The 22,500-nt window shown below is 40.3% G+C and overlaps 2 protein-coding genes across 4 annotated transcripts in view; one reads left to right on the forward strand and one right to left on the reverse strand.

Annotated features, from left to right (window-relative positions):
- LOC115187519 (protein-tyrosine kinase 6) overlaps positions 1–1,105 on the reverse strand; it is a gene marked incomplete in the record, with an annotated part of 25,781 nt that extends 24,676 nt beyond the window's left edge. Inside the window, 1 exon segment of the mRNA XM_029746518.1 lies at positions 665–1,105. Within this exon segment, the coding sequence (XP_029602378.1) occupies positions 665–1,080 (416 nt within the window).
- The window catches only part of LOC115187518 (ER membrane protein complex subunit 1), a 26,492-nt gene continuing 5,095 nt past the window's right edge, over positions 1,104–22,500 (forward strand). The window contains exons 1-19 of one of the 3 annotated variants that reach the window (XM_029746517.1): positions 1,104–1,185; positions 5,852–5,979; positions 6,126–6,191; positions 6,371–6,464; positions 6,611–6,739; positions 6,981–7,107; positions 11,763–11,918; positions 12,093–12,266; positions 12,526–12,597; positions 12,778–12,876; positions 13,948–14,044; positions 14,614–14,730; positions 15,115–15,123; positions 15,448–15,647; positions 20,524–20,673; positions 20,943–21,104; positions 21,268–21,387; positions 21,736–21,873; positions 22,121–22,294. In XM_029746517.1, the coding sequence (XP_029602377.1) occupies positions 1,154–1,185; positions 5,852–5,979; positions 6,126–6,191; positions 6,371–6,464; positions 6,611–6,739; positions 6,981–7,107; positions 11,763–11,918; positions 12,093–12,266; positions 12,526–12,597; positions 12,778–12,876; positions 13,948–14,044; positions 14,614–14,730; positions 15,115–15,123; positions 15,448–15,647; positions 20,524–20,673; positions 20,943–21,104; positions 21,268–21,387; positions 21,736–21,873; positions 22,121–22,294 (2,244 nt within the window). In that variant the 5' untranslated portion in view covers positions 1,104–1,153. Of the gene's footprint in view, positions 1,186–5,184; positions 5,353–5,851; positions 5,980–6,125; positions 6,192–6,370; positions 6,465–6,610; positions 6,740–6,980; positions 7,108–11,762; positions 11,919–12,092; positions 12,267–12,525; positions 12,598–12,777; positions 12,877–13,947; positions 14,045–14,613; positions 14,731–15,114; positions 15,124–15,447; positions 15,648–20,523; positions 20,674–20,942; positions 21,105–21,267; positions 21,388–21,735; positions 21,874–22,120; positions 22,295–22,500 lie in introns of those variants that run through there. The other 2 variants (XM_029746515.1, XM_029746516.1) reach the window with 2 other exon arrangements.

Consider the following 22,500-nt stretch of genomic DNA (forward strand, 5'->3'; position numbering starts at 1 on the left):
AATACACTCTATGAAACAGTATATCTGTTCACATCACTAACATGACGAATTGTGATATGATCTCATCTTATCGGGAATTGAAGACAAAAGCAAGACAGAATATTCTATTTTTATTCTATTCAGGTCGGTGAATAGGGTCTATGCTGACACATTGTACACAAAACTGACAATAAAGATGAAATATGATGATTTACAGTAAATGTTATCACATAGTTAAATGAAACACTTTGCTTTATTGGTTCGGGCTTGGACTTCGAACGGGCGTAGTACAATAAATTAAACACGTAGAAATGCCCAACCTGCTCAGGCTCGTCAGAATCACTTCCACTGTTCAATTAAAATAGTAACATCTGTAGTTCCCATTTAAAAAAACAGCAATAAAAGAGAGTAGAACCAAAAGGGGAAGTTATGCAGATTTTCATGACTGTGTCCAATCTCCACGTCCAAGTTTACCTTAAATCTCAGACAAAACGCAGGCTATTCACACACACACACACACACACACACACACACACACACACACACACACACACACACACACACACACACACACACACACACACACACACACACACACACACACACACGTACGCACGCACACACATACCGTACAGTTAATGAAGCATGACACTAGAAGGAGGATTGGAGTCGGGTAGATACTCACGGCTGTGCGTTGACAGATTCTCCCCTTGCCAGGTAGTTGTTTGGCACAACCCCCGTCGCCAAAACGCGACCATTCCTGTCTATTTTACGCGCAGTCCACCAGTCTCCGGATCGACTGATCACGTTGAACAGATCTCCCTCTTGGAACGACAATTCATCTTTATCTCGTGCCTTAAATCTCCACAAAGCCATGTAGATCGCGCTTTCCGTGGTCTGGGACGGCTGGGGCGCATTCCGGTGCACCGGGTTCCTCGTGAATGACTGCCTGCCATTATGCGAGATCTCTACACACTCGTCATCGGCGACATCGTTCGAGATCCCCTCAACTGTGTTACATTCGGTGTTCTTTTTGTCGCCAAACAGTCTGACCCATAGCGTCTCCAGACAGGGGCAAGTTTTGCGCAGACAGTCCCCCATATGAGAGCGGTGTCCGGGCGTTTGACACGGCTAGACGCACAGCACCTGTTAGACACGTAGTGGCTCAGTGCGCATGGAATCCTTGGAACTTGCCACACATGTACAGTAAGTAGCCTACTTTACGTGAGCGCTGGTTCTAAGAAGTGCTTCAAATAAATATCAACACAACTTCCTTGTAAAATGGGCACCCCGCCTACATTGCCACAATAGGTCTTGGATAGCCTATAGCTTTCTCTCTCTCTCTCTCTCTCTCTCTCTCTCTCTCTCTCTCTCTCTCTCTCTCTCTCACTCACCCACACCACTCACACACCACTCACACACCTAGTTAGTGTGATAAGAACAGCCTCCTAATATTGTCCTCAGAACAGCCACAAATCTTCTGGGCATGGACTCTACAAGGTGTTGAAGGCGTTCCACAGGGATGCTGGCCCATGTTGAGTCCATTGCTTTCCACAGTTGTGTCAAATTGGCTGGATGTCCTTTGGGTGGTGGACCATTCTTTATACACACGGGAAACTGGTGAGCGTGAAAAAACCAGCAGCGTTGCCGTTCTTGACACAAACCGGTGCGCCTTTTCTTGCCCGTTCACCCTCTGAATGACACACACACACACACACAATCCATGTATCAATTGTTTCAAGGACTTAAAAAATCATTCTTTAACCTGTCTCCTCCCCTTCATCTACACTGATTTGAAGTGGATTTAACAAGTGTCGTCAATAAGGGATCATATCTTTCACCTGGATTCACCTGGTCAGTCTATGTAATGGAAACAGCAGATATTCATAATGTTTGTTTAATATTGTATCATACTTGTGTCTATTCAGTAAGTATGATACTATTAGGATTAGAGCTACTTCTTTCTAAACATGTTCATGGTTACAGTTGTCAGGAAGTGGACAACCTGATTAGATTAGATTACATTATAATTGCTCATAATCTCGTGAACAGTGGTGCTGTAAAGTCTCTCTGACGGGAAATGAGCTGTTTTTCCTTGCTGGGAACTTTATCCGGGCGACTCACAAAACTACGTTACATCACTGTCTCTCTATGTTTTCCCGTCAAGAGGATCACATCAACATCGTAAAATCTTTATCATTATCTTAAAGGGACGTGTAAATTCATTCCTTTACCCGTTGATTCTTGATGAATATAACTTATAAATGCCTCATGAGCTTAGTTTAACTGTTGTACCCCATCAGAACCCAAAATATAAACTTATTTTACTCCAATGTTTGTAAACTATGTAATTGTAAAAAACCACAGAGTAGCCTCATAACATGGTTAAAACTATAATGTTGATATCATGGATGGTCAGTCCTGTATAGCCTCATAACATGGTTAAAACTATAATGTTGATATCATGGATGGTCAGTCCTGTATAGCCTCATAACATGGTTAAAACTATCATGTTGATATCATGCATGGTCAGTCCTTGCTATCCATAGCTGTGTCTATGAATTTGAATGTGGTTACATTTTTCTCCAGCCCCGTCCCTCAGATTTTTACCAAAACAGAGACGGGGTACCCGCTTTGTTATTGTTTTTTGACCTGTAGAATGGGGCCTTTTATCATTTAGATATCCTTTTCCTGTCATCAGTTCTCATCATAACAAGTTCTTTATCAACATTTACTACTTGTAAGTTCATTGTCCCACATGACACTAGGTTACATAAAGACAGAGTTCTTACAGGTCAGTAAGGTTTGGACAGCTGACAGAAGTTCTGGAGAAGAAAAAAAACACTGGCCCATCAGACAAGTCAGGAATATTTGGTAGTTGACGAAGAAGATTATAATCACTTGCCTGAAAATGTAAAGTAGTTATTTTCACCTAAACACAAGGAAGGAGTCAGAAACATCACACTACTAGAATTATTAGCATTTGGGTTGCTATCAGTAAAGAAAATCATCACCTGTCCAATAGGGCAACCACAGAGCAGGTTTATTAACTTACGCGACTGCTCAAGTCACTTGCCCCGGGCAGTTGGACAACCCTTAAAACCTCTCAGGATCAGACACTTTAAAAAAAAAAATTCACCCAAAATGACATACCCAAATCTAACTGCCTGTATCTCAGGCCCTGAAGCAAGGATATGCTGATTCTTGGTACCATTTGAAAGGAAACACTTTTGAAGTTTGTGGAAATGTGAAATGTCATAGAATATAACACAATAGATCTGGTAAAAGATAATACAAAAATAAAACAACGTTCTTTTGTATTTTTTTGTACCATCATCTTTGAATTGCAAGAGAAAGGCCATAATGTATTATTCCAGCCCAGCTGCAATTAATATTTTGGCCACTAGATGGCAGCAGTATATGTGCAACGTTTTAGATTGATCCAATGAACCGTTGTATTATTGTTCAAAATGTTGTATCAAGACTGCCCAAATGTGCCTAATTGGTTTATTAATACCTTTTCAAGTTCATAATTGTGCACTCTCCTCAAACAATAGCATGGTATTCTCTAACTGTAATAGCTACTGTAAATTGGACAGTGCAGTTAGATTAACAAGAATTTAAGCTTTCTGCCAATATGTCTATGTCGTGGGAAATGTTCTTGTTACTTACAACCTCATGCTAATCGCATTAGCCTACGTTAGCTCAACCGTCCGGCGGGGGACCTACCGATCCTGAAGAAGTTTTTTAAAGAAGGATTTTTAAGTTCTTGAAACAATTGAGACATGGATTTAAAGATGTTTATATGAGCTCTTCCTGGAAAACAAGGGGAGACAGCATAAGGGAAACAGCTAATTTCCTGTAATTCTACACATTTTTGAGGCTGAGAGAACATGCTGCAGTTTTACTACGATCAGCGGTTTGGATTTTTCATCTCTGATTACTTGGACTAAATCACGATTTCGCAACTTTTGAATTTCGGAAAGGGGATGGAACATTTGGGCCATAGACTTGCCTGTAACTTGCAAAGAGAGAGGGTGGAGCTCTTCGTTCCGTGTCTCTTCTCAACACTTATGGACCCAGAACTTAAGAGAGCATCTGACCAATTACGCAAAACTTTAGTTCTGGATTAACCGATATTAATAGTAATTTAGTCCTACAGTCTATGGTTGTGTTTCTATAGTCTATGGTTGTGGTCCTACAGTCTATGGTTGTGTTTCTATAGTCTATGGTTGTGTTTATACAGTCTATGGTTGTGTTTCTATAGTCTATGGTTGTGTTTCAACAGTCTATGGTTGTGTTTCTATAGTCTATGGTTGTGTTTCTATAGTCTATGGTTGTGTTTCTATAGTCTATGGTTGTGTTTCTATAGTCTATGGTTGTGTTTCTACAGTCTACGGTTGTGTTTCTACAGTCTATGGTTGTGTTTCTACAGTCTATGGTTGTGTTTCTACAGTCTACGGTTGTGTTTCTACAGTCTATGGTTGTGTTTCTACAGTCTATGGTTGTGTTTATACAGTCTATGGTTGTGTTTATACAGTCTATGGTTGTGTTTCTATAGTCTATGGTTGTGTTTCTATAGTCTATGGTTGTGTTTCTACAATCTATGGTTGTGTTTCTATAGTCTACGGTTGTGTTTCTACAGTCTATGGTTGTGTTTCTATAGTCTATGGTTGTGTTTCTACAGTCTACGGTTGTGTTTCTATAGCCTATGGTTGTGTTTCTATAGTCTATGGTTGTGTTTCTATAGTCTATGGTTGTGTTTCTACAGTCTATGGTTGTGTTTCTACAGTCTATGGTTGTGTTTCTATAGTCTACGGTTGTGTTTCTATAGTCTACGGTTGTGTTTATACAGTCTATGGTTGTGTTTCTATAGTCTACGGTTGTGTTTCTACAGTCTATGGTTGTGTTTCTACAGTCTATGGTTGTGTTTCTACAGTCTATGGTTGTGTTTCTATAGTCTATGGTTGTGGTCCTACAGGCTCACAGATGGCAGTCAGGGCTTGTGGAAGTGAGAGCATGAATGGAGATTTATAATTCCTTCTTTCTCGGCATCTGTGTGTGTGTTTGTGTGTCTGTGTGTGTCCCTGTGTGTTTTAGCACCTGTGTTTGTGTGTTTGTGTGTGTGTGTGTGTGTGTGTGTCACACTCCAGCTCGGTAGGTGGCGGTAATACACCTTATGTATTAGTTTACAAACCGCCAATCAAAACGGAAGAAGAACATCGACCCCGGAAGTGATTAGTACATGGGTCGTTATCTCTCTATGAAGCCATCTGCTAAAATGTCTAAGCCAACGTTTCTATTTGTAATCTTCTTTTCTTTATTTGTCATGAGTGAAGCTGTCTTCGAAGATCAAGTTGGTAAATTTGATTGGTATGTAGCTGTTGATTGAGAATGCCCATTGATTCCGCAATGCAGCTTAGCTAACGTAGGCTAGTGCTATGTGCTAACCATTGACAGCATCCAATATGATAGATCATGGCGAAAAGACAGTAAGTAAGTCTCTGGGGTCGGGTTAAGTCAATAGGTATCCTTTTCATGTCTGCACCTGTATTGACAGTCGCTTGTTGGAATATATCGCCAATCACTCACGAATTTAAATATCTTATTGGATTGCTTCCTCTTCTTCTTTACTGGGGGTCAAGTATCCATGCGGGAAGAAGACCCATCTCCCATCTGCTCTTTGTGACAGGTGTCTATGCCACAGATATGATACTGAGTCTCAAAACGCAGCAGTAATGAAGAAGATAAATGTACATTGGTGATTGATTAGCTAAAGTAAAAAAATATCTAGCTATATTTCAACAGAAGACTAGGATTTCTCTGTGGGCTGCTAGTCTTGACTGTGAAATATTCTGTTTCCTATTTCCAGGAGACAGCAGTATGTGGGGAAGACTCTCTTTGCTCACTTTGACTCGCATTCGCAGTCATCAAAAAAGCTGTTTCTCGCCACCGACAAGAATATCTTTGCCTCTTTCAACTCCAGGACTGGAGATCTCTGTGAGTATTTTGTCATTCATATTACAATACAAAATATGTTTCTAGCTTTTCTCTTTTAGTCTGAAATCTGTGACAAAAAAAATAAATTAATAATTGTTGTTGAATATCTTCCATAGAGTTAATTATTTTTCATTCCTACTTCACAGTTTGGAGACATGTTGACAAGGCGGGACCAGAGGGAACCATAGATATACTTCTGCTGCATGGACAAGGTGACGATAGCCTTTTTTTTAAGTTCATTGTAGACTGCCTAGTTACTTGGCTTAGTCAACATAACTGTGTTGTACAGAGTCAATTATATTGGCTTTATTTTTGCCTATGTTCATTTTAAGATTCTGCCTTCATCTTTGACAGCGGATATTTGAATGGCTGTTCTTTACGTCTTCTCTAGATGCTCTGATGGTGGTCGGAGATGGTCGTTTGCTCCGTTCCTGGGACACAAACATGGGTGGGCTGAACTGGGAGGCCGTGCTTGATACTGGCAGGTGCGTGTGGTTGTCCCCGTGTGCAGATTACCCGTTTCCCCATTTAACTGCAGTTTTGTAGCTGAGAGACACTCAATAGAAATGGACAATGATTTTAGATATTTTGCCAGATGACTAACTGCTCATAATGTCTCTCTCTATTTCAGCTTCCAGGCTGCTTGTTTTGTGGCCATACAGGACACAGTAAAGCATGTGGCGGTGCTTAAGAAAGCTGTGATCTCTCTCCACTACCTCACCAATGGACACCAGAAATGGGTGGAAAACCTGCCTGATAGGTAGGGTACAGTAGGATACTGGTACTCATACCTGGGTTCGAACAGTATCTCTTTTCTTTCAGATACTTTAGCTGATGCAATGGAAACAATAAAAATGGTCCCAAAAGTGCAAGCCCATCTGGTGCTCCAGAAAGGCTCAAACAAACAAATGTACAAAGTATCTGAAAGATTTAAAATGCTCCTTTGAGTCCAGGTCTTCAGCATTTAGGTGCTAAATTCGTAAGTATTTTTTTGCCCACAGTGATACGGTCCAGTACCAGGCAGTGTACTCTGGGGGAGAAGAGGAGGTCTATGTGTTGGGATTGGTTCCCAACTCTCACCTCACTATCATAGCCTACAGCCTAGAGGATGGAGAGATCATCAAGCAGGTAACTAGAACTCTGTGACATCTCCTCATCAAATGTCACGTTATATAAAAGTATAACTCCATATCTGTCACAGCTGTTTTGAGGTTGTCTGGGATCAGGGCTGTGTGTGTCTGGGTCAATCCTCACCATGTGACTTATCATAGTAGCAGGCTGAATGATCACAACCAAACGGAGAAGTGAAAATGATCGGGTGAAATTCTGAATGCGACGTGGTCAGAGAAACACAGCTTTTCTCTATCCAATCAGAGCATCAGGATCAACGTCCAGCCCTGCTCTTCTCTCTACAGAGAAGGAAACTAGCCAGTTGTGTTATTTAGACCACTTAATGCCTCACAATTGATTGAATGATGCGCTGGCACCCCCCAAAAAATAAAAATATTTTGTCGATCACAGATCACAACAATAAAAATGACTCGGGTCATAATCGGATCATAACTGTTTCGATACTCGTTTTGTCTGACAACGCTAGACTGGGTGCTGCTTCTGAATTATTGAAATCATTTTAAATGGTGTTTTTCACATCAGCAACTCTAGTGTGTGTGTCTGGGGACTTTTTGGGGCGGGGGGGAATGAGGAGTACAGATTATTGTAATTATATATGACACACAAACCTTGAGAAAGATAATAAATTAGTATTTATTGTTTCTTTATTGCCTCTCATCAAAATTAAGAGAAACAATAAATACTAATTTATTATCTTTCTCAAGAACGTTTGTGTGTTATATATATATATATATATATATATATATATATATATATATATATATATATATATATATATATAATTACAATAATCTGTACTCTTCAGTTTTTTTCCCCCCCCCCGAATGTCCCCACTGCTCTATGGTGTAGAGACGTACAGAGGACAGACACCATTTCATTAAGTATGTGCACTAAGGTTTAATACACTATATAATCAAAAGTATGTGGACACCCCTTCAAATTAGTGGATTTGGCTATTTCAGCCATATCCATTGCTGACAGGTGTATAAAATCGAGCACACTGCCATGCAATCTCCATAGACAAACATTAGCAGTAGATTAGCCTTACTTACTCCAACAAGTCAGTTTGTCAAATTTCTGCCCTGCTAGAGCTGCCCTGGTCAACTGTAAGTGCTGTTGTTGTGAAATGGAAAAGTCCAGGAGCAACAACGGCTCAGCCACGAAGTGGTAGGCTACATAAGCTCACAGAACGGGACTGCTGAAGTGCGTAGCACTCGCTACCGAGTTCCAAACTGCCTCTGGAAGAAACGTCAGCACAAGAACTGTTTGTCGGGAGCTTCATGAAATGGGTTTCCATGGCCGAGCAGCCGCACACAAGCCTAAGATCACCATGCGCAATGCCAAGCATCGGCTGAAGTGGTGTAAAGCTCACCACCATCTGGAGCAGTGGAAATGTGTTCTCTGGAGTGATGAATCACGTTTCACCATCTGGCAGTCCGTCGGACGAATCTGGGTTTGGCGGATGCCAGGAGAACGCTACCTGCCCCAATGCATAGTGCCAACTGTAAAGTTTGGTGGAGGAAGAATAATGGTCTGGGGATGTTTTTCACATCACGCTCTTCATATAAATAAATAATTTATTATAGTTTTAACGGTTTCTCGCAATTATTTATCCCGGGAAAATGGAGTGGGTTTGGTTGGTAAATCTCTGTAACCCAGTTCCCCAACATTAAACTCTAGTGTGAACCAAACACAAAACAAAGAAATTACATTTGGCAAATTCTATGCATTTAACTATTAAATACATAATTAACAATCACAACAAATTATGTCTTTCACCTTGTGACACTACACAAACAATACAATATAATGGAGTGTTCTGTTTAATTCTACAATATAATGGAGTGTTCTGTTTAATTCTACAATATAATATAATGGAGGGTTCTGTTTAATTCTACAATATAATATAATGGAGGGTTCTGTTTAATTCTACAATATAATATAATGGAGGGTTCTGTTTAATTCTACAATATAATATAATGGAGTGTTCTGTTTAATTCTACAATACAATATAATGGAGTGTTCTGTTTAATTCTATAATATAATGGAGGGTTCTGTTTAATTCTACAATATAATATAATGGAGTGTTCTGTTTAATTCTACAATATAATATAATGGAGTGTTCTGTTTAATTCTACAATACAATATAATGGAGTGTTCTGTTTAATTCTATAATATAATGGAGGGTTCTGTTTAATTCTACAATATAATATAATGGAGTGTTCTGTTTAATTCTACAATATAATATAATGGAGGGTTCTGTTTAATTCTATAATATAATGGAGTGTTCTGTTTAATTCTATAATATAATGGAGTGTTCTGTTTAATTCTATAATATAATATAATGGAGTGTTCTGTTTAATTCTATAATATAATGGAGGGTTCTGTTTAATTCTACAATATAATATAAAGGAGGGTTCTGTTTAATTCTATAATATAATGGAGTGTTCTGTTTAATTCTACAATATAATGGAGTGTTCTGTTTAATTCTACAATATAATGGAGTGTTCTGTTTAATTCTATAATATAATGGAGTGTTCTGTTTAATTCTATAATATAATATAATGGAGGGTTCTGTTTAATTCTATAATATAATATAATGGAGGGTTCTGTTTAATTCTACAATATAATATAATGGAGTGTTCTGTTTAATTCTACAATATAATATAATGGAGTGTTCTGTTTAATTCTACAATGTAATATAATGGAGTGTTCTGTTTAATTCTACAATGTAATATAATGGAGTGTTCTGTTTAATTCTACAATATAATATAATGGAGTGTTCTGTTTAATTCTATAATATAATGGAGTGTTCTGTTTAATTCTATAATATAATGTTCTGTTTAATTCTATAATATAATGGAGGGTTCTGTTTAATTCTATAATATAATGGAGGGTTCTGTTTAATTCTATAATATAATGGAGGGTTCTGTTTAATTCTATAATATAATGTTCTGTTTAATTCTATAATATAATGGAGTGTTCTGTTTAATTCTACAATATAATGGAGTGTTCTGTTTAATTCTATAATATAATGGAGTGTTCTGTTTAATTCTATAATATAATATAATGGAGGGTTCTTTTTAATTCTATAATATAATGGAGGGTTCTTTTTAATTCTACAATATAATATAATGGAGGGTTCTGTTTAATTCTATAATATAATGGAGGGTTCTGTTTAATTCTACAATATAATATAATGGAGTGTTCTGTTTAATTCTATAATATAATATAAAGGAGGGTTCTGTTTAATTCTATAATATAATGGAGGGTTCTGTTTAATTCTACAATATAATATAAAGGAGGGTTCTGTTTAATTCTATAATATAATGGAGGGTTCTGTTTAATTCTATAATATAATGGAGTGTTCTGTTTAATTCTATAATATAATGGAGTGTTCTGTTTAATTCTACAATATAATGGAGTGTTCTGTTTAATTCTATAATATAATATAAAGGAGGGTTCTGTTTAATTCTATAATATAATGGAGTGTTCTGTTTAATTCTATAATATAATGGAGTGTTCTGTTTAATTCTACAATATAATGGAGTGTTCTGTTTAATTCTATAATATAATGGAGTGTTCTGTTTAATTCTATAATATAATATAATGGAGGGTTCTTTTTAATTCTATAATATAATGGAGGGTTCTGTTTAATTCTACAATATAATATAATGGAGGGTTCTGTTTAATTCTACAATATAATATAATGGAGGGTTCTGTTTAATTCTATAATATAATATAATGGAGTGTTCTGTTTAATTCTACAATATAATATAATGGAGTGTTCTGTTTAATTCTATAATATAATGGAGTGTTCTGTTTAATTCTATAATATAATGGAGTGTTCTGTTTAATTCTATAATATAATGGAGTGTTCTGTTTAATTCTATAATATAATGGAGGGTTCTGTTTAATTCTATAATATAATGGAGTGTTCTGTTTAATTCTATAATATAATGGAGTGTTCTGTTTAATTCTATAATATAATGGAGTGTTCTGTTTAATTCTACAATATAATATAATGGAGGGTTCTGTTTAATTCTACAATATAATATAATGGAGGGTTCTGTTTAATTCTATAATATAATGGAGTGTTCTGTTTAATTCTATAATATAATGGAGTGTTCTGTTTAATTCTATAATATAATGGAGGGTTCTGTTTAATTCTATAATATAATGGAGGGTTCTGTTTAATTCTATAATATAATGGAGTGTTCTGTTTAATTCTATAATATAATGGAGTGTTCTGTTTAATTCTATAATATAATGGAGTGTTCTGTTTAATTCTATAATATAATGGAGTGTTCTGTTTAATTCTATAATATAATGGAGTGTTCTGTTTAATTCTATAATATAATGGAGGGTTCTGTTTAATTCTATAATATAATGGAGGGTTCTGTTTAATTCTATAATATAATATAATGGAGTGTTCTGTTTAATTCTATAATATAATGGAGTGTTCTGTTTAATTCTATAATATAATGGAGGGTTCTGTTTAATTCTATAATATAATGGAGGGTTCTGTTTAATTCTATAATATAATGGAGTGTTCTGTTTAATTCTATAATATAATGGAGTGTTCTGTTTAATTCTACGATACACATCATATTTCTAACCCTGTTGGTTGTGATGTCTGTTATGGTCCTCAGAGGTCAGTTGAAGCTCCGTGGTTGTCCAGTGTTGAGTCCAGCTGTGTGGTGGTTGGTCAAGGGATGCTGGTGTGTGTGGACCCCGCCACTCTCGCTCTCTACACCCTCCCGATACAGGCTGAGGAGACGCCGCATTTCAACCAGATCCCACTACAGGTAACTCTTGCTCAACCATGACTTGAAGCTCTGAAGTGTAAACAAAGTCTTCAGTCTTCATAGTCTCAGTTAGGTGGACATGTTGGTGTGTAACAGGCTATATATTGTAGCTTTCGATTAAAACATCTACAAAACAACCCTCCCCCGCTTCTCTCTACCCCCTCCCCCCCCTAGTCTCTGGATCTAGAGGTGTCCCCAGGCTTCCAGCCCGTCCTGGTGTCCAGCCAGCCTCACCCGGCCCGCTCCCCCATCTCAGAGTTCTTTCTCCAGCTCGGACCAGACCACCACGTCCTGCTGCAGCTCAATGCTGATGGATACACCATCGCCCCACTCCGAGACTTCCAGCCGGTACAGAATAACCATTCATTCATTTAATAAACTTCATTTATCCCAGACAGGCAATTATTATTATTGCCACTTATTTGTTTCCTTTACTACACATCTCTCTGGATAGTGATTCTGCTAAGTGGCATATATTATTATTTAAAAAAATCAATTTAAACCTGAACAAGATTTGTCCTCAAATGTTGTTAGTTGGGAGATCAATGGAGCTGAATGAGTTCTGTGACTGGCTGGCTGACTGACTGCAGAATGTCCATGTTTCTAGGCGTTCTTGGTCTCGTTTGCCACCACAGGGGAGAAGACTGTTGCTGCCGTCATGACTCCCAAAAACGAAACCGTGAGTCGTCAACAACAACAACAAAAAAAGTCGACAACGGTTGTTTTTAAGATGTCTCAGAATGACCTAAAATCTAAAGTTTCGCATCATGCATGTGGTCGTATAGTGTGGAGTTAGTTATACTGAAGTAGGTAACTTATTTTTTTTATGTTTTAATCTTCCTTTCTGTTCCTACTCCAGGCTTGTGCTATCAATCTGTTCAGCGCTGATTCTGGTGTTAGGTTGTTGGATACCATGGTAATCTTTCCTCTGGATCTGAACGGTGGGAAACCACACAAGGTGAGTGTCGCTACAGATGTATGATGAGAACTATGATGGAGTATAGAGTAGGGATTGGAAACTTTGATGAGGGTGGGGGGGGCCACACAAAAAAATCTGAACTCGTCATGGGGGGCTGCAGTGGCTCGCTCGTCTGTGTACCCACATCCGTACTCCCAACTTGCAAGAAAAACATTTTAGCGGCCACCCCTCTTGACAGCGGAGATTTTAGTTGTTTTTTTCTTTTTGTGGGGGGGTCTTTGGGAATTTATCTGCGGGCTTACAAAAGGGCGGCAGCCCATTGCCCCCGTCCCTGGTATTGATTATAGAGCTGGGATGGGCGACCCACGGCCCATCTTTTTTTTGAAGGCCCTCTGATCAATTTACTCAGTCGGGGTCTCAACTTACTGTTGCTAGGTAGAATAGTAGATAGAATAAACAAGGTGCAATTTCAACATGTGGTTGTGCATCAGCATGTTTTTCTCTTATGTCAGTCAATTAGCCCAATTAACCTGATATTATCAGCATGTTTTTTGGAGGGGGGGATTGTCAAGTTTGTCTAACGGCCAGCTATCTAAACTTGTAATGGTTGAATTACCAGCCAGGGGGCCCCCATTGATTTTGTTAGTCTCACTCAGATATCATATTAAAAACATGCCAATATTTCTCTCCGCCGCATGGTAAAATGAGTAGAATTTCACAAAAATGTACTCTAAAACGTACAAAATGTCTCTCCGCTGTCAAGACGGGGGGAAGGGGGGGTGTACGGATGTGGGTACGCAGACCCACGAGCCACTGCGGCTCCTCATGATGAGTTCTGTGGCCCCGACCCTCATCAAAGTTGACAAAGTCCCTGGTATAGAGTAGTCTGGCATGAGCCCCACCGGGCCTACCCATCACCTGTTGGAATATACCTGGTATAGAGTAGTCTGGCATGAGCCCCACCGGGCCTACCCATCACCTGTTGGAATATACCTGTGTAGAGGTGTTGGAGGGAAATCAATCATGGGTGTGCTTAAAGACTTATTTTTTGGTTCAGGAAGTCGGGTGTTAAATGAGGTCTGTAACAGTCTGATGTTTTTTCCTCCCCAGCTGTACGTCCATGCCTTCCTGAAGAAGGACGACTCTGTGGGCTACAGGGTCCTAGTACAGACACAGGACCACGCTCTCACCTTTATACAGCAGCCAGGTACACACACACACACACACACACACACACAGGAACGTACACACACACACACACACACAGGAACGTACACACACAGGAACGTACACACACACACACACACACAGGAACGTACACACACACACACACACAGGAACGTACACACACACACACACACACACACACACACACACACAGGAACGTACACACACACACACACACACACACACACACACACACACAAGAACGTTCACGCACACACACACACTGGAACATTCATACACACACACACACACACACACACACACACACACACACACACACACACACTGGAACGTTCACACACACACTGGAACGCTCACACACACACTGGAACGCTCACACACACACACACACACACTGGAACGTTCACACACACACTGGAACGCTCACACACACACACACACTGGAACGTACACACACACACGCACACATGAACGTTCACACACACACGCACACACACACACTGGAACATTCATACACACACACACACACACACTGGAACGCTCACACACACACTGGACGAGGCTTCTAACCAACACCTGTGATTCCAGGACGTGTGGTCTGGACCAGAGAGGAGGCCCTGGCTGATGTTGTTACCATGGAGATGGTGGACCTGCCACTCACTGGGACACAGGCAGAGCTGGAGGGGGAGTTTGGCAAGAAAGCTGGTAAAGAACATCAAAGATCCTGGCTAACACGATTCATTTGATAATTTTAAAAGCAATGCTTAGCAAAGATAACCGTGCATAAATAATGAGGATGACACAAAAGAAAGGAGTTGTCTCGAAACAATACCCTCAATGCCTAGTCATTCTCTTCAGATCTATCTGTTCAAGTTTAACATTTAATTCAAAAAAACATTTAACATTTTTTTTTTTTACTTCTAAATATTTCACTTTTTAATGTTTTTTATCTCTTTTTTTATTTGTTTTATGGAAGTATGTTACTTGACCATGTCTTAAGTTAATACTCCTGAATGTATTATTATCCGCCGTTGGCTTCATGTCTCGCTCTATCTCTCTTGGTTTTCTCATTGCTACGCTTGGATCCAGCCATTCAAGGTAACGCTATGAGCTTTCCGTACTTTCTGTTGTCCTACGTTGAAGGTGTTGTATTTTGTAAGATCAGTAGCAAATTGCTCTGATAAAGTTTCATGCTTTTGTTGTTGGTTGTTGCTTGTAGTCTGTCATTTTGTATTTCGTCGTAGATTAGTTTGTTCTCATCGTTGGGGTATTTTTAGTGTCCCGTAGAAGGAATCCAGCCTGCTGTTGTGAAACACATCACTTCCTAACAATAATGGATTTGAATCTAAAGAAATAAGATCTGAGTGGAACTGTAGATACCAACATGTGTCTGTCTCCCCCCCCCCCCCCCCCCCACCTCAGACGGCTTGTTCCCCATGGTCCTGAAGCGTCTGTCATCCCAGGTGACTCTGCTCCAGGTGTGGCTGGCACACCTGTGGAAACTGTTCTACGAAGCCCGTAAACCACGCAGCCAGGTTAAGAACGAGGTCACCATAGAAACCTTGTCCAGGGATGAGTTCAACCTGCAGAAGATGATGGTCATGGTCACGGCCTCGGGCAAGGTGAGCCGGAGTGTGTGTGTGTGTGTGTGTGTGTGTGTGTGTGTGTGTGTGTGTGTGTGTGTGTGGATGGCAGAAGGTGAGAAACTACCTGGTTAAAAACATGTATAGAAGAAAATAAGAAACTAGTTCAGCTGCTAGACGGGATCTACTGCCTGTCGACCTCCGCACCAACATTGGGCTAGATGGGATCTACTGCCTGTCGACCTCAGCACCAACATTGGGCTAGATGGGATCTACTGCCTGTCAACCTCCGCACCAACATTGGTAGCACTTTATTATAGTCCTGATGAGGCTCATAAATGTTTAGACTTTTTGAAAACAAGCAGTGTGTGTATATGTACAGTTGAAGTGGGAAATATACATACTGTACACTTAGGTTGGAGTCATTAAAACTCGTTTTTCAACCACTCCACAAATTTCTCGTTAACAAACTATAGTTTTGGCAAGTCGGTTAGGACATCTACTTTGTGCATGACACAAGTCATTTTTCCAACAATTGTTTACAGACAGATTATTTCACTTATAATTCACTGTATCACAATTCAATTGTGTCAGAAGTTTACATACACTAAGTTGACTGTGCCTTTAAACAGCTAGGAAAATTCCAGAAAATGATGTCATGGCTTTAGAAGCTTCTGATAGGCTAATTGACATAATTTGAGTCAATTGGAGATAGGCCTTGAAATACATCTACAGGTACATCTTCAAACTCAGTGCCTCTTTGCTTGACATCATGGGAAAATCTGAAGATATCAGCCAAGACCTCAGAAAAAAAAATTGTAGACCTCCACAAGTCTGGTTCATTCTTGGGAGCAATTTCCAAACGCCTGAAGGTACCACGTTCATCTGTACAAACAATAGTACGCAAGTATAAACACCATGGGACCACGCAGCCGTCAAACCGCTCAGGAAGGAGACGTGTTCTGTTTTTTTGTATTTTTTATTTCACCTTTATTTACTGTCTCCTAGAGATTAATGTACTTTGGTGCGAAAAGTGCAAATTAATCCCAGAACAACAGAAAAGGACCTTGTGAAGATGCTGGAGGAAAGAGGGTCAAAAGTATCTATATGCACAGTAAAACGATTCCTATATTGACATAACCTGAAAGGCTGCTCAGCAAGCAAGAAGCCACTGCTCCAAAACCACAATAAAAAAGCCAGACTACGGTTTGAAACTGCACATGGGGACAAAGATGGTACTTTTTGGAGAAATGTCCTCTGGTCTGATGAAACTAAAATAGAACTGTTTGGCCATAATGACCATCGTTATGTTTGGAGGAACAAGGGTGAGGCTTGCAAGCTGAAGAACACTATCCCAACCGTGAAGCACCGGGGTGGCAGCATCATGTTGTGGGGGTGCTTTGCTGCAGGAGGGACTTGTGCACTTCACAAAATAGATGGCATTAGGAGGTAGGAAAATGATGTGGATATATTGAAGCAACATCTCAAGACATCAGTCAGGAAGTTAAAGCTTGGTCGCAAATGGGTCTTCCAAATGGACAATGACCCCAAGCATACTTCCAAAGTTGTGGCAAAATGGCTTAAGGACAACGAAGTCAAGGTATAGGGTGGCCATCACAAAGCCCTGACCTCAATCCTATAGAACATTTGTGGGCAGAACTGAAAAAGCATGTGCGAGCAAGGAGGCCTACAAACCTGACTCAGTTACACCAGCTCTGTCAGGAGGAATGGGCCAAAATTCACCCAACTTATTGTGGGAAGCTTGTGGAAGGCTACCAGAACCGTTTGACCCAAGTTAAACAATTTAAAGGCAATGCTACCAAATACTAATTGAGTGTATGTAAACTTCTGACCCACTGGGAATGTGATGAAGAAAATAAAAGCTGAAATAAATCATTCTCTCTACTATTATTCTGTCATTTCACATTGTTAAAACAAAGTGGTGATCCTAACTGACCTCAGACAGGAATTGTGAAAAACTGAGTTTAAATGTATTTGGTGTAGATTGGTTAGGTGTATGGAAACTTCTGACTTCAACTGTATGTATGTATTATTATTATTTTTTGTACTTGAGTACTCAAATGAAAAACAAAATACATTTTTAGAACACAAGGCCCACACTGGAAAAATGTCCCCATATATTCAGTCAATAATTATTAATTTTTTTAATGGAAACTGTAAGATCCACTCGTTATGTTATATTGTGGAAAACAATCTGAAATATAAACTGGTTATATATATACAGTACCAGTCCAAAAGTTGTTACACCTTTATTTTACTATTTTCTACATTGTAGAATAATAGTGAACACATGAAAACTATGAAATAACAGACATGGAATCATGTAGTAACCAAAAAAGTGTTAAACAAATCAAAATATATTTTATATTTGAGATTCTTCAAAGTAACCACCCGTTGCCTTGATGGCAGCTTTGCAAAACCAGGCCATGACGTCGAAGGAATTGTCCGTGGAGCTCCGAGACAGTATTGTGTCAAGGCACAGATCTAGGAAAGGGTACCAAAACATTTCTGCAGCAATGAAGGTCCCCAAGAACACAGTGGCCTCCATCATTCTTAAATAGAAGAAGTTTGGAACCACCAAGACTCTTCCAAGAGCTGGCCGCCCGGCCAAACTGAGCAATCGGGGGATAAGGGCCTTCGTCATGGAGGTGACCAAGAACCTGATGGTCACTCTGAAAGAGCTCCAGAGTTCCTCTGTGGAGATGGGATAACCTTCCAGAAAGACAACCATCTCTGCAGCATTCCACCAATCAGGCCTTTATGGTAGAGTGGCCAGACGGAAGCCACTCCTTAGTAAAAGGCATATGACGGCCTGCTTGGAGTTTGCCAAAAGGCACCTAAAGACTTTCAGACCATGAGAAACAAGATTCTCTGGTCTGATGAAACTAAGATTGAACTCTGTAGCCTGATTGCCAAGCGTCACGTCTGGAGGAAACCTGGCACCATCCCTTCGGTGAAGCATGGTGGTGGTGGCAGCATCATGCTGTGGGGATGTTTTTCAGCGGCAGGGACTGGGAGACAAGTCAGGAACACGGGAAAGGTGAACGGAGCAAAGTACAGAGAGATCCTTGATGAAAACCTGCTCCAGAGTGCTCAGGACCTCAGACTGGGGCGAAGGTTCACCTTCCAACAGGACAACAACCCTAAGCACACAGCCAAGACAACGCAGGAGTGGCTTCAGCACAAGTCTCTGAATGTCCTTGAGTTGCCCAGCCATAGCCTGGACTTGAACCTGATCTAACATCTCTGGAAAGATCTGAAAATAGCTGTGCAGCGACGCTCCCCATCCAACCTGACAGAGCTTGAGAGGATCTGCGGAGAAGAATGGGAGAAACTCCCCAAATACAGGTGTGCCAAGCTTGTAGCGTCATACCCAAGAAAACTTGAGGCTGTAATCGCTGCCAAGGTACTAAGGGTCTGAATACTTATGTACATGTTATATTTCAGTTTAAATGTTTTTTTTTCATACATTTGCAAAAATGTCTTAACCTGTTATTACTTTGTCATTATGTGGTATTGTGTGTAGATTGATTCGGGGGGAAAAGCAATTTAAGTCAAGGGATCTGAATACTTTCCGAATGCACTGTACACATTTTATTGTTTTGGAAACATTACAAAGCTCATCCGTTTTTTGTTGTTATGCCCCACAAATCCACATGTACAAATGGAACACTAGAGTCAAAACAAACTTAACATAGTCATCAAGACAACATTTGACTTTCCTGTTCCGGCAGCCACAAAGCACATTCCACCAAATACACTGAAGAAAAATAAACACAACTTGTAAAGTGTTGGTCCCATGTTTCATGAGCTAAAATAAAAGATCCCAGAAATGTTCCATACGCACAAAAAGCTTATTTATCTCAAATTTTGGCCGAAAATTGAATATTCATTTATCTACCATAAGCCGCCTCCAACGTTGTTTTAGAGAATTTGTCAGTATGTCCAACCGGACCAACAGCTGCAGACCCACGTGTGGGCAAGTTGTGAACAGAGTGCCCCATGGTGGCGATGGGGTTATGTTATGGGCAGGCATAAGCTATGGACAACGAACACAATTGCATTTTATCTATAGCAATTTGAATGCATAGAGACATGCGTGACGAGATCCTGAGGCCCATTGTCGTGCCATTCATCCTCCGCCATCACCTCATGTTTCAGCATGATGATGCACAGCCCCATGTCACGCGGATCTGTAAACAATTCCTGGATCCATTGTCTGCATTCTCACCAGACATGTCACCCATTGAGCATGTTTGGGATGCTCTGGATCAATGTGTACCACAGCAACTTCGTACAGCCATTGCCCCCAGGAGTGGGACAACATTCCACAGGCCACAATCAACAGCCTGATCAACTCTATGCGAAGGAGATGAGTTCACGCTGCATGAGGAAAATGTTGGTCACACCAGATACTGAATGGTTTTCTGATCCACGCCCCTACCTTTTTTGTTTTTATATTGATATTCCCAGTAATGTGAAATCCATAGATTAGGACCTAATGGATTTATTTCAATTGACTGATTTCCTTCAATGAACTGTAACTCGGTAAAATCTTTAGAAATTGTTCCATGTTGTGTTTTTATATTTTTGTTCAGTATAGTTTTACGCTATTAGAAACGAAAGGGATTGAGCTTTGACATCCGTTGGAGGACTGGATTACTTGCCTATCACTATGCTGGATGTTGTCACTTCAGTCATCGTAGTAACACAAGCTCTATATGCTCTGAATGTCTTGTTTTTTTTGTTGTTGTGTGCAATCGATGAGTAAACTATTGGAATGTTTAGTTGTTTCATAGCACGTTCATCTCAGCCAATAGTCTTCAGTCATACTTTATAGGCCACTCTATTTAGCTGAAGGATTTAATCTTTTTCATCTCTGTTTTGGTTCCAGCTCTTTGGCATCGACAGCAAGTCAGGCTCTATTCTGTGGAAGCACTACCTGGAGAATGTCCAGCCCAACGCAGTTTTCAAACTGATAGTCCAGAGGACCACCGCACACTTCCCCCATCCCCCACAATGCACTCTGCTCATCAAGGATAAGGTAGGAACAACACCGTGTTGCAAACTAGTCTTTACTACACCATTCTGTGGGTGTTATTTTATAAGTTATTATTCATTATTTATTACATATGGCAAATTAACTTAGTTGTTTGATCTTGAACATGAAAAATACATAGTTAAAGCATCTCAGTAGGATTTAGGTCCTAGGTGTTTACATAGCTATGCAGGGCTGCCTCTTTTCCAACTTGATGTAATGTTGGGTGAAATGTCTCCTAGTTTTCAAAAAAAAATGTTCTACCTCCCCCCCAGGACACTGGCCTGGCCTCCCTGCATGTGTTCAACCCCATCTTTGGCAGGAAGAGTCACATCGCCCTGCCGGCCCTGCCCCGCCCCATCCTCCAGTCACTACTACTACCTGTTATAGACCAGGATTACGCCAAGGTCCTGCTGCTGGTCGATGACCAATACAAGGTAAGTCTAGGGCTGTCTGATTTAAGGTCTTGGTGGGGGCATTGTGGGAGAGATTTGCACCAATGTTTTCTAATGTACCTGTTATTGTTGACTGAACCTCACAGCTGATTACTGTGCACTAATAAATTATTCTGTATTTGTTTAATGATTGTCCTCCCTCCAGGTGACAGCCTTCCCCTCCACTAAGAACGTCCTGCAGCAGCTCCAGGAGATGGCCTCCTCGATCTTCTTCTACCTGATCCGCTCAGATCAGGGAAACCTGTCTGGATTCAGGCTGCGCAAGGTGACTTAACACGGTGTGTGTGTGTGTGTGTGTGTGTGTGTGTGTGTTTGTGTTTGTTTGTTTGTGCGAGCATGGAACATTAGTTTGTGTGTGTCTGCGTGAATGTGGCATTCATTGTGTGTGTCTGCGTGAATGTGGCATTCATTGTGTGTGTGTGTGAGACATTCATTGTGTGTGTGAGACATTCATTGTGTGTGTGTGTGTGTGTGAGACATTCATTGTGTGTGTGAGACATTCATTGTGTGTGTGAGACATTCATTGTGTGTGTGTGAGACATTCATTGTGTGTGTGTGAGACATTCATTGCGTGTGTGTGTGTGAGATATTCATTGTGTGTGTGTTCATCCAGGACCTGTCCACAGAGCGGATCTGGGAGGTGGTCCTACCTACTGATGTCCAGAAGATAGTAGCGGTCAGTGGGAAGAGACCCAACGAGCATGTCCACTCTCAGGGCAGAGTGATGGGAGACCGTAGTGTTCTCTACAAGGTAGTGTAATGACAGCTCAACGAACCAGTAAACTACAGTGTCCACACTCAACAATTACAGATTAAGGGATGGTTTCCCAGATCCAGTCCTGGACTAGTTTTTAAATGAAACGTTTAAAACTGGCAACAAAAGATGAACATTTTAATACTTCACGAGGGACAAGTGCGAAATACAAACGTTTTGGAATGAATAAAATAGTAATATTGTGTGCAGACCTGAATAACAGTCTCTTTCCTTTTTACCACAGTACCTGAACCCTAACCTGCTGGCGGTGGTGACGGAGAGTACAGACGCCCACCCTGAGCGGGCCTTCGTGGGCATGTTCTTGGTCGACGGTGTGACTGGACGCATCATCCATGAAGCCGTCCAGAGGAAGGCCAGGGGGCCCGTCCACTTTGTCCATTCTGAGAACTGGGTGGTGGTGAGTAGTAGCAGCAGCAGTAGTAGTAGCAGTGGTAGTAGTAGCAGTAGTAGCAGTGGTAGTAGTAGTAGCGGTAGTAGCAGCGGTAGCAGTAGCGGCGGTAGCAGTAGCGGCGGTAGTAGTAGTAGTAGTAGTAGTAGTAGTAGTAGTAGTAGTAGTAGTAGTAGTAGTAGTAGTAGTAGTAGTAGTAGTAGTAGTAGTAGTAG

The sequence above is a fragment of the Salmo trutta genome, unplaced genomic scaffold (assembly GCF_901001165.1).
Source record: "Salmo trutta unplaced genomic scaffold, fSalTru1.1, whole genome shotgun sequence".
Classification (NCBI taxonomy): Eukaryota; Metazoa; Chordata; class Actinopteri; order Salmoniformes; family Salmonidae; genus Salmo; species Salmo trutta.